Source organism: Anomaloglossus baeobatrachus, chromosome 3 (genome assembly GCF_048569485.1).
Source record: "Anomaloglossus baeobatrachus isolate aAnoBae1 chromosome 3, aAnoBae1.hap1, whole genome shotgun sequence".
Lineage (NCBI taxonomy): Eukaryota > Metazoa > Chordata > Amphibia > Anura > Aromobatidae > Anomaloglossus > Anomaloglossus baeobatrachus.
This window is the reverse complement of record NC_134355.1, coordinates 100,544,514-100,556,573: the sequence shown is the minus strand read 5'-3', so window position 1 is coordinate 100,556,573 and position 12,060 is coordinate 100,544,514. Positions and strand designations below refer to the sequence as shown.

The 12,060-nt window shown below is 53.1% G+C and overlaps 1 protein-coding gene across 2 annotated transcripts in view; it reads right to left on the bottom strand.

Annotated features, from left to right (window-relative positions):
• Positions 1-12,060, bottom strand: part of PSME4 (proteasome activator subunit 4) — a 250,124-nt gene that overhangs the window by 85,845 nt on the left and 152,219 nt on the right. For both annotated transcript variants that reach the window (XM_075339344.1, XM_075339345.1), the window contains one exon: positions 4,317-4,412. In XM_075339344.1, the coding sequence (XP_075195459.1) occupies positions 4,317-4,412 (96 nt within the window). The remainder of the gene's footprint in view (positions 1-4,316; positions 4,413-12,060) is intronic.

Genomic DNA, 12,060 nt, shown 5'->3' with positions numbered 1-12,060 from the left:
TTCTGGCGGAAAAACGGACCCTGTGAGAGAAGGTCTGGACGGTCCGGGAGATGCCACGGCACCTCTACGGACAGATGGAGCAGGTCTGGGTACCAAGCTCGCCTGGGCCAGTCTGGAGCAATGAGAATGACCCGACGGCCCTCCATACTGATCTTGCGCAGGACTCTGGGCAAGAACTAGAGGGGGAAACACGTAAGACAGACGAAACTGGGACCAAACTTTAACCAGCGCGTCCGCTGCAAAGGCCTGAGGATCGTGGGAGCGAGCCACGTAAACCGGGACCTTGTTGTTGTGCCGGGATGCCATTAGATCCACTTCTGGAGTGCCCCACTTGTGGCAGATTGACCGAAACACTGCCGAATGCAGAGCCCACTCGCCGCTGTCCACGGTATGACGGCTGAGATAATCTGCCTCCCAGTTTTCCACGCCTGGGATGTGGACTGCGGATATGGTGGACTTGGAGTTCTCCGTCCACTGAAGGATGCGTTGAGCCTCCAACATTGCCAGGAGGCTGAGTGTCCCGCCCTGGTGGTTGATGTAGGCAACCGCTGTCGCGTTGTCTGACTGGACTCGAATGTGCTTGCCCGCCAACAGGTGGTGAAAGGCTAAGAGAGCTAGAAGGACAGCTCTGATTTCCAGCCCATTGATCGAGAGGGCTGATTCGGACGGAGTCCAAGTGCCCTGCGCTCTGTGGAGGAGATATACTGCTCCCCAGCCGGATAGACTGGCATCCGTGGTGAGGATCACCCAGGACGGGGCCAGGAAGGAGCGTCCCTGAAGAGAGAGGAGCCGAAGCCACCACTGAAGGGAGCCCCTGGTCTGTGGCGACAAAGCCACTAATCTGTTCAAGGAAGAAGTCTGCTTGTCCCAACAGCGGAGAATGTCCAGCTGCAGAGGACGCAGATGGAACTGGGCAAAGGGAACCGCTTCCATTGACGCCACCATCTGACCTAGCACCTGCATTAGGTGCCTGATGGAATGACGGCAATGCCTCAGCAAAGAGCGCACCGCCAGTGGAGGGACTGCTGTTTGACTAAGGGCAGCTTCACAAGTGCCGGCAGAGTCTCGAATTGCATCCCTAGGTACGTGAGCTTCTGGGTCGGAGTCAGAGTGGACTTGGGCAGAATGACAAGCCACCCGAATTGGACTAGAGTGGCGAGAGTGAGCGAGGCACTCCGCTGACAGTCTGCACTGGATGAAGCCTTGACTAGAAGGCCGTCCAGGAAAAAGGATCACTGCCAACCCTTGGAGGTGCAGAACCGCAACCACTGCTGCCATGACCTTGGTGAATACTCGAGGGGCCGTGGCTAACCCGAAGGGGAGAGCCACGAATTGGAAATGTTCCTCTCCGATTGCAAAACGTAGCCAACGCTGGTGTGAAACTGCAATTGGCACATGCAGATAGGCATCTTTGATGTCGATGGATGCTAGGAAATCTCCTTGGGTCATTGAGGCAATGACTGATCACAGAGACTCCATGCGAAAATGCCGCACCTGAACATGCTTTTTGAGAAGCTTGAGATCCAGGATGGGCCGGAAGGAACCGTCCTTTTCGGGGACTAGGAAGAGATTTGAGTAGAAAGCTCTGAACCGTTCCCAGGCGGGAACCGGTACAATTACTCCGTTGGCCTGCAAGGATGCCATGGCCTGTGAGAAGGCGGCGGCCTTGGAGCAGGGGGGAGTTGACAGAAAAAATCTGTTTGGCGGGCTGGATAGAATTCTATCCTGTAGCCGTGGGAGATGATATCTCTCACCCACTGTTCGGAGACGTGTTGAAACCACACGTCGCCACGTGGGAGAGCCTGCCACCGACCAAGGACGTTGCTGGCGGGGCCAGATTTAGAGGACGAGGCCGAGGGCTTAGAGGACGACCAGTTGGAGGAACGAAAGGAACGAAACCTCGACTGGTTCCTGCCCTGGACAGGCTTTGGTTTGTGGCATGGAAATACTCTTCCCGCCAGTAGCTTCCTGAGTAATTTCATCCAGTTGTTCACTGAACAGCCTGGGCCCAGCAAATGGGAGCCCAGCAAGGTACTTCTTTGAAGAAGCGTCTGCCTTCCACTCTCGAAGCCACAAGATCTTGCGGATAGCGAGAGAATTAGCCGAAGTCACCGCAGTGCGGTGAGAAACCTCCAGCATGGCAGACATGGCATAGGATGAAAAGGCTGAAGCCTGGAAGTTAAGGCAACCATTTCGGGCATAGAGTCCCTCGTGAGGGAATGCATCTCCCTAGAGAAGCAGAGATGGCTGTGAGAGCCCACACTGCTGCAAAAGGTGGGGAGAACGAGGCCCCTGCCGCCTCATATACAGATGGCGGTCAGTGGAATCCTTAAGAGAGGTGCCATCAGCCACTGAATACAACTGTCCGGGCTGAGAGTCTAGACACCGGAGGGTCTACCTTTGATGAATGAGCCCACTCCTTGACCACCTCTGGTGGAAACGGAAAACGGTCATCAGAACCACGCTTTGGGAAGCGTTTGTCAGGACAGGCCCTAGGCTTGGTCACAGTGGCCTGAAACCTGGAGTGGTTAAGGAACACACTCTTTGTCCTCTTAGGCGAGGTAAACTGGTGGTTTTCTGCCAGAGAGGGTTGCTCCCCTGATACAGGCGGATTGAGGTCCAGTACAAAATTAATGGACGCAATCAAATCACTAGCATCTGCGTCACTTTCGGACAGATCAATGGGGTACATGGAGGTAGCGTCCGAGCCCCCAGTGAAGGCATCCTCCTCGTCCTGCGAGTCAGCTCGTGAATCAAAGCCGCGGGATGAGGAAGGAGAGGGGACCCTGCGTCTCCTTTTAGGAGGACGGGGTCTGAGACCAGATGATGAATCCTCTGTGAGCTTTGCTGAGCGAGCCGTAGCAGCAGAGGCGCCCTGAGAAGGGGGCTGATGCATGTTCAGCAAAGTCCGGGACAGCTGTCCCATGGAGTCGGCAAAAGACTGGGAGATTGACCTAGAGAAGGATTCTACCCAAACCGGGGGTTCAGCCACCGGAGCCGGAGCAGCCGGAGGGACCACTGGGGGGGGCGATTCCAGGCTGAGGCATTGTCAGGTTAGAGCAGGCATCACAATGTGGATATGTGCTCGGTTTAGGCAGCACGAGCTTACATGCAGTGCATATTGAGTACAGCCTTGCAGTCTTGCTCCTCGTGTGAGACATGCTGCTGAAGTGGGGGCTCTGAGCCAGAATGACCCCCAGAGAGTATATAAGGTCCACAACCGGAGGTTGTGGCTTACCAGACCGTTTGTGTGCCCTCCAGATCCCACAGCCCGGACCCCTAAGCAGCTTAGCAGGGATGCTGCAGCCAGCGCTGATCCAGAGAAAAACGCTGAGAAAATGGCGCCGAAGCGAGGAGAGGGGGCGGGACCTGCTCTGAGAGCGGGATCTGGAGGGCCAAGGAGATTTACAGGGGAGGGGACATGTACTCAGAGAGGAGTGTCCCTCCCCTGTGCCGAACGGCCGCTGGGCGGAGCCGCACTGTCCCTCTGCATGATTGACATGCGAGGGCAGTGAAATCGAAAGTAGGCCTCCGGCGAAGCCGGGGCCTAAATTTAAGCGATGCGGCCGGCGCGCAGGCACCATCGGCGCGGTTCTCAGGCGACAGCCAGAGAACCGGCCGGAAATGTCAGAAAAGTTACACAGCACACTCTCCCACCATAATAAAGTACCGGGACCCCCCGAATATAAACGTCTCAGGTACTTAGCTTGCTGAGACGCAGGGTTCCAAGTCCCTGGGGATGAGTGCTCCGTCCAGCAGGATCCTGAAGGGCTGCGGATGGAGACCGGTCTCCTGCAAAGCAAGGAGAACCGTGCTGGCTCCCACTTCAAGCCAGAGCCCGAGGGATGGTGAAGGAGCGCGGCATGTAAGGCTCCAGCCTTGGAATCAACCTTAACAACACCGCCGACACAGTGGGGTGAAAAGGGACATGCCGGGAGTCCAGGCTTGGACCCGCTTTTCTTCAAAAACTTTCCAAAAATGAAAAATCAGATGAGACTGCATGTGTGGATGTATGCCTCCTGAACACAAAGCAATGAACTGGCTAGATCTGGTTATCCAGGGGGTGTATATGCTCAGAGGGAGGAGCTACACTTTTTAGTGTATTATGTGTCTCCTCCGGAGGCAGAAGCTATACACCCAATGTCTGGGTCTCCCATAGGAACGATAAAGAAATATGGTATAAACTTGTACTTTTTTACCTCACTTTTTTGTGGCCACAAAGTATACCATTTACCTATTGTAGTGGGTGCCTCTGTTTTCTATGCTAAATACAAGCATGGCTAAGGGGAAAAAAAGAACACATGTGAAGAACATACCTGGCCATATGAGCTGGTGGAGAGACGTAGAAGGTCTCGCACCAGGTCTTGGTGCACTTTCTTGTATTCACATCCTTCTACTGTCAGTGTTCTCAGCTACGATAGAAAAAAAAAAAAAAAAAAATTAGATTAACTAAACTAAAATTCTCAAAACTTCAAGATATAAATACTTAAAAGGTTACTGTCAGCACAAAAGGACTGTTCAAACCAAGCACTGGTTCACAGTGTACCATTTGTGTGGTCAAACAGTGCAGTGCACCTTCACGCCTACTTGTTTTGAGGGACATTATTACTGAAAGGGACTCAGGATGGTGGACATTAGTAAAAGATGGGGGACATTACTACATTATGGGGATGGGGGTAAGAACAGGGCCGGCTCCAGGTTTTTGTGGGCCCTGGACGAAAGAGTCTCAGTGGGCCCCATCCACACACAGACATGCACAGATACATACACATACACGCATACGTACACATACTTATTTAAAGAGAAATTCACAAAAACACATAAATAGACATAAATCTAGACACAGTCATATACACTGCCAGATAGATACACATCATACACACACACGCACACACATTATTTTTATATATTTATCCTGTATATACATTTCTAATATTGGGAAGCCGGCAACAGCCTCACTCACCTCCCGGCTTGTCTAACAGACATGGCCGCACATAGGGCACACTAACACTGCAGTATATACATCACAAGAGAGGCTGGGGACAAACACAATACTGGGGGGGAATACATATTACTGAGGAAAGGGGTATACAGCTCTAGAGGAGGGCAGTGACTGAGGTGGGGGGGGGACAGCTGTGAGGTGGGGGGTTGACATGCAGCTCTGGGTGTATACAGCTCTGGGGTGGGGGGGGGACATACAGCACCTGGGTGGAGGGGACATACAACTCTGGGGGTATAGTAGTATGCAGCCCCCATATTGTGTTATGAAGCCCCCATTGTCCTCCATATAGTATTATGTAGCCCCCATATGCACTATGCAGCCTCCATATAACAGTAAGCAGCCCCCATATAGCACAATGCAGACCCAGATAACATTAGGAACCTTCATGTAGTATACAGCACACACATAGCACAATGCAGACCCAGATAGCAATAGGCACCCTCATGTAGTACACAGCCCCTAAATACCACAGTGCAGAGCCAGATAGCATTAGGCACCCTCATGAAGTACACAGCACCTATATAACACAGTGCAGAGCCAGATAGCATTAGGTATCCTCATGTAGTACACAGACCTATATAGTACAGTGCAGACCTATATAGTACAGTGCAGACCCAGACAGCACAGTGCAGAGCCAGATAGCATTAGGCACCCTCATGTAGCATACAGCTTGTATATAGCATAGCCTGTATATAGCACAGTGCAGAGCCAGATAGCAGTAGGCACCCTCATGTAGCATACAGCTTGTATATAGCATAGCCTGTATATAGCACAGTGCAGAGCCAGATAGCAGTAGGCACCCTCATGTAGAATACAGTGATTAATACTCAGTGGCGTAACTAGAGTTTGATGAGCCCTGGTGCAAAATTTGGACCGGGGCCCCCCTCCACGTACACCGACACTTAGGGTGCGGGATAATGACACTGACACTCGGGGTACAGGATAATGATGCTGACACTTGGCTCTTACCCTCAGCACCCAGGTTTCTCATGATCTGAAATCCCTCTATCAGTACCCAGCTTTCTCATTTTCTGATATCCATCTTTCCCTCAGCACCCAGCTTTCCCATAACAGAGTAAAGCTGGGTGCTGAGAGATGTATAGCAGAGCATGGGAAAGCTGGGTGCTGAGAGATGTATAGCAGAGCATGGGAAAGCTGGGTGCTGAGGGAAAGAGCCTTTTTCCCTCAGCACAAAACATTCCCATCCCATACTTGTATCTTTGTCCTCCTTATATATAGATCTCCAAATACTATAATGGCCTCCACATAGCCTTCCGTATAATATAAAGGGTCCCACATAACCCGTCATATATTATAATGCACCCCCATAGTTCTCCATGTATTATAATTCACCCCATAGTACTCCATATATTATACTGCACCACAGTCCTCCATGTTTTATAACGCACACCCATGTGTGTCCATGTGTAAGGTAGCCTCCATATTTCTCCATTTATTATAATGTAGCCCCCATAGTGCTATATGTATTATAATGTAGCGCCATAAATCATCATATTGTATTATGCAGCACCATACTCCTCCATGTATAATGCACCTCTAGTCCATGTATAAGGTGTCCTTCATGTTTATTATGCAGTCCCATAGACCTCCATGTATCATGGAGCCAGGCCTCTATGTGTCATGCAGCCAGCAAAATAAAAAACAAGTACCTCTCTTCTCCTTCCGACCCCTGCGACTGCGGTAGTTACGCCCCTGCCCCCATATGTCACACACCCTGCACCCCCATATCACACACACTACACCCCCATATCTCTCACACCCTGCTTCCCATACAGCCTACACCCCCATATCTCTCAAACCCTGCTTCCCATACAGCCTGCACCCCCCATATCACACACACACTGCTCCCCATACGGCCTGCACCCCCCATATCCCACACACACACACACTGCTCCCCATACAGCCTGCACCCCCCATATCCCACACACTACACCCCCATATGTCGCATACCCTGCTCCCCATACAGCCTGCTCCCCCATATCATACACACTACACCCCCATATCTCTCACACCCTGCTTCCCATACAGCCTGCACCCCCCATATCACACACACACACACACACACACACACACACACACACACACACACTGCTCCCCATACGGCCTGCACCCCCCATATCCCACACACACACACTGCTTCCCATACAGCCTGCACCCCCCATATCCCACACACACACCCCGCTTCCCATACAGCCTGCACCCCCCATATCGCACACACACACACACACTGCTCCCCATACAGCCTGCACCCCCCATATCCCACACACTACATCCCCATATGTCGCATACCCTGCTCCCCATACAGCCTGCACCCCCATATCACACACACTACACCCCCATATCTCACACACCCTGCTTCCCATACAGCCTACACCCCCCATAATCACACACACACACACACACACACACACACACTGCTCCCCATACGGCCTGCACCCCCCATATCCCACACACACACACTGCTTCCCATACAGCCTGCACCCCCCAGATCTCACACACTACACCCCCATATGTCGCATACCCTGCTCCCCATACAGCCTGCACCCCCATATCACACACACTACACCCTCATATCTCACACACCCTGCTTCCCATACAGCCTACACCCCCATATCTCTCACACCCTGCTTCCCATACAGCCTGCACCCCCCATATCACACACACACACACACACTGCTTCCCATACAGCCTGCACCCCCCAGATCTCACACACTACACCCCCATATGTCACATACCCTGCTTCCCATACAGCCTGCACCCCCCATATCACACACAATACACCCCCATATCTCACACACCCTGCTCACATATCTCACCCTGCCTGTACCCCAACTTACCCCTCTCAAACACTCTAAACCCCTTCACATGCTTCTGTCACAGTCTGCAGCCCTCATATGCCCCTCACCCTGCACCCCCCCCCCTCACCCTCATGTCCCCTCTTTTCTTATTACCAGTCATCATGTGTCCAAATCTCCTTCAGGATTCAGTTCTCTTGCTTTCTGCCCGGCATCCTGTGTCTCCTCCCACACAGTCACATGGGCGAGACATCATCGCAGGTCCTGCAGGATGGAGATTCCGTCTGCTGTAGGTCAGGACTAGCACTCCTGCAGCTCAGACACAGCTGGTGGCCTCTCCAGGTCAGGGGCCCCTCTACTGACACTGGGCTCCCCTGACTCACAGGCCGGCCACTACACAGCAGCACTACACATAGACGCAGAGCGGCTGCCGGGCCCCTATGTGTACTAGTGCCGCTGTGTAGTGGCCGGCCTGTGAGTCAGGGGAGCCCAGTGTCAGTAGAGGGGCGGCTCACTTCTCCTCGTTCCCCCGCTGATCCGGTCTCCTCGGCGCATCGTCCATTGCTGTCGCTCGCTCTGACCTCCCTGCAGGCGCGCAGTGATGACGTCACCGCACTCGCTGCAGAGCTGTCAGAAGAACGCCGACAGTCACAGCGGGGAGAATGATGAGAGAGAGCGCCGCTCACTCTCTCATCATTGCTCTCAATTGTATCGGCACCTGCGATGCCGATGCAATTGAAAGCTCGATCCTCGGCGGGGGGCGGTGACAGCGTGGCCACCGGGCCCCCCTGAGTAGCGGTGCGCCACTCCTGCCACCGCGAGTGGGCCCCCCCGGCAGCTCAGGGCCCCGGCATTTGACCGGGTTTGCCGGGTGCTGGCGCCGGCCCTGGGTAAGAAGTATGTCTTTATAGTATTTAGAACACTGCAGGGAGCCTATACAGTTGACCAACATGTAAGGAAAGGAAGGGGGGGGGGGGCCAGGTCCAAATTTTGCACCAGGGCTTATTGAACGCAAGTTATGCCACTGTGCAAAAGGATCCCATAAGTTAGTGAAGCCAAGTTATTTAAAGGGTTATATAGTAGATGAAATATTAGCAAATACCTCCAATTACAAATTTAGTATAGATCTCCTGATATAGCCATGCCACTTACCTCATGTGCAGGGCATTGCAGCTTAGGTATCCATGGTTACATCCACTCATAGTGAGTGAGTTAGTTGCTCCTGGCCGTAACCATGGATACCTAAGCAAAGAAGGGAATTTTGTTTACTTACCGTAAATTCCTTTTCTTCTAGCTCCTATTGGGAGACCCAGCCAATTGGGTGTATAGCTTCTGCCTCCGGAGGCCACACAAAGTATTACACTTTAAAAAGTGTAACCCCTCCCCTCTGCTATACACCCTCCCGTGCATCACGGGCTCATCAGTTTTGGTGCCAAAGCAGGAAGGAGGAAACTTATAAATTGGTCTAAGGTAAATTCAATCCGAAGGATGTTCGGAGAACTGAAACCATGAACCAAAAGAACAATTCAACATGAACAACATGTGTACACAAAAGAACAACAGCCCGAAGGGCACAGGCGCGGGTGCTGGGTCTCCCAATAGGAGCTAGAAGAAAAGGAATTTACGGTAAGTAAACAAAATTCCCTTCTTTGTCGCTCCATTGGGAGACCCAGACAATTGGGATGTCCAAAAGTAATCCCTGGGTGGGTAAAAGAATACCTCGATAAAAAGAGCCGAAAAACGGCCCCCTCTTACAGGTGGGCAACTGCCGCCTGAAGGAGTCGCCTACGTAGGCTGGCATCTGCCGAATCATCGGCATGCACCTGATAGTGTTTCGTGAAAGTGTGCAGACTCGACCAGGTAGCCGCCTGACACACCTGCCGAGCCGTAGCCTGGTGTCGCAATGCCCAGGACACCGACGGCTCTGGTAGAATGGGCCTTCAGCCCTGCAGGAATCGGAAGCCTAAAAGAACGGTAGGCTTCAAGAATCGGTTCCTTGATCCACCGAGCCAAGGTTGACTTGAAAAACCTGAAATCCCTTACTCTGGCCCGCGATAAGGACAAGAGCGCATCAGACCGGCGCAGGGGCGCCGTGCAAGAAATGTAGAGCCGGAGTGCTCTCACCAGATCTACTAAATGCAAATCCTTTTCACCTTGGTGAACTGGATGCGGACCCAAAGAGGGTAAGACGATATCCTGATTGAGATGAAACGGGGATACCTTAGGGAGAAAGTCCGGGACCGGACGTAGAACCACCCTATCCTGGTGAAACACCAGGAAGGGGGCTTTGCATGACAGCGCTGCTAGCTGAGACACTCTTCTGAGTGATGTGACTGCCACTAGGAAGGCCACCCTTTGCGAAAGGCGAGATAGAGAGATCCCGCATCGGCTCGAAAAGTGGCTTCTGAAGAGTCGTCAGCACCCTGTTAAGATCCGAGGGTGTTAACGGACGCTTGTAAGGAGGGACCGGAAAGCGCCGATACTTGTCCCTTGAGAGAGCCGAGAGACAAGCCCTTGTCCATTCCGGATTGAAGGAAAGAAAGAAAAGTGGGCAAGGCAAACGGCCAAAGAGTAAAACCCTGATCAGAGTACCAGGATAAGAAAATCCTCCAAGTCCTGTGATAGATCTTGGCGGACGTTGGTTTCCTGGCCTGTCTCATGGTGGCAATGACATCTGGAGATATCCCTGATGACGCTAGGAGCCAGAACTCAATGGCCACACAGTCAGGTTTAGAGCCGCAGAATTCAGAAGGAAATATGGACCTTGAGGCAGCAAGTCTGGTCGGTCTGGGAGTGTCCACGGTTGACCCACCGTGAGGTGCCACAGATCCGGGTACCACGATCACCTCGGCCAGTCTGGAGCGACGAGGATGGCGCGGCGACAGTCTGACCTGATCTTGCGTAACACTCTGGGCAGTAGTGCCAGAGGAGGAAAAACATAAGGCAGTCGAAACTGCGACCAGTCGTGAACTAGCGCGTCTGCCGCCAGAGCTCTGTGATCCTTGGACCGAGCCATGAATGCCGGGACTTTGTTGTTGTGCCGAGACGCCATTAGATCGACGTCCGGCGTTCCCCAGCGGCAACAGATCTCTAGAAACACGTCCGGGTGAAGAGACCATTCCCCTGCGTCCATGCCCTGGCGACTGAGAAAATCTGCTTCCCCGTTTTCTACGCCCGGGATGTTAACTGCGGAGATGGTGGAGGCTGTGGCTTCCGCCCACAGCCGAATCCGCCGAACTGCTCGGAAGGCTTGACGACTGCGCGTGTGCCGCCCTGGTGGTTGATGTACGTAACCGCCGTGGCGTTGTCCGACTGAATTCGGATCTGCCTGCCCTCCAGCCACCGCTGGAACACCTTTAGGGCTAGATCCACTGCCCTTATCTCCAGAACATTGATCTGAAGGGAGGACTCTGTCGGAGTCCAGGTTCCCTGAGCCGAGTGGTGGAGGAAGACCGCTCCCCACCCTGACAGACTCGCGTCAGTCGTGACCACAGCCTCAGCTGGGGGCCGGGAGGATTTTTCCTCCGCCCAGGAAGTGGAAAGAAGACACCACTGAAGAGAGGTTTTGCCGCAAGGGAAAGAGAGACGTTCTTGTCTAGGGACGTCGACCTCCTGTCCCATTTGCGGTGTCCGATAGAATCGGACGCAGACGAAACTGCGCAAGGGAACTGCCTCCCTTGCTGCCACCATCTTCCTTAGAAAGTGCATGAGGCGCCTCAAGGGGTGACTGGGCCCGAAGGAGAGATTGCACCCCTGTCTGTAGTGAACGCTGACTATGCAGCGGAAGCTTCACTATCGCTGAGAGAGTATGAAACTCCATCCCGAGGCAAGTCAGTGATTGGGTCGGTGTCAGTTTTAACCTTGGAAATTTGATGATCCACCCGAACCCCTGGAGAGTCTCCAGAGCAATGGTCAGGTTGTGTTGACATGCCACCCAGGAGGGTGTCTTGACTAGAAGATCGTCTAGGTAAGTGATCACCGAGTGGCCCTTGTAGGACCGCCACCACTGCTGCCATGACCTTGGTGAAGACCCGTGGGGCTGTCGCCAGGCCGAATGGCAGTGCGACGAACTGAAGTGTTCGTCCCTGATGGCGAAACGCAGAAAGCGTTGAAGCTCGGGTGCGATCGGCACATGGAGATAAGCATCCTTGATGTCAATTGATGCTAGGAAGTCTCCTTGTGACATCGAGGCTTCAGAGTGTTCACCACCTGAAAAAGTGCATCGGCTCGCTCGGGGGGGCG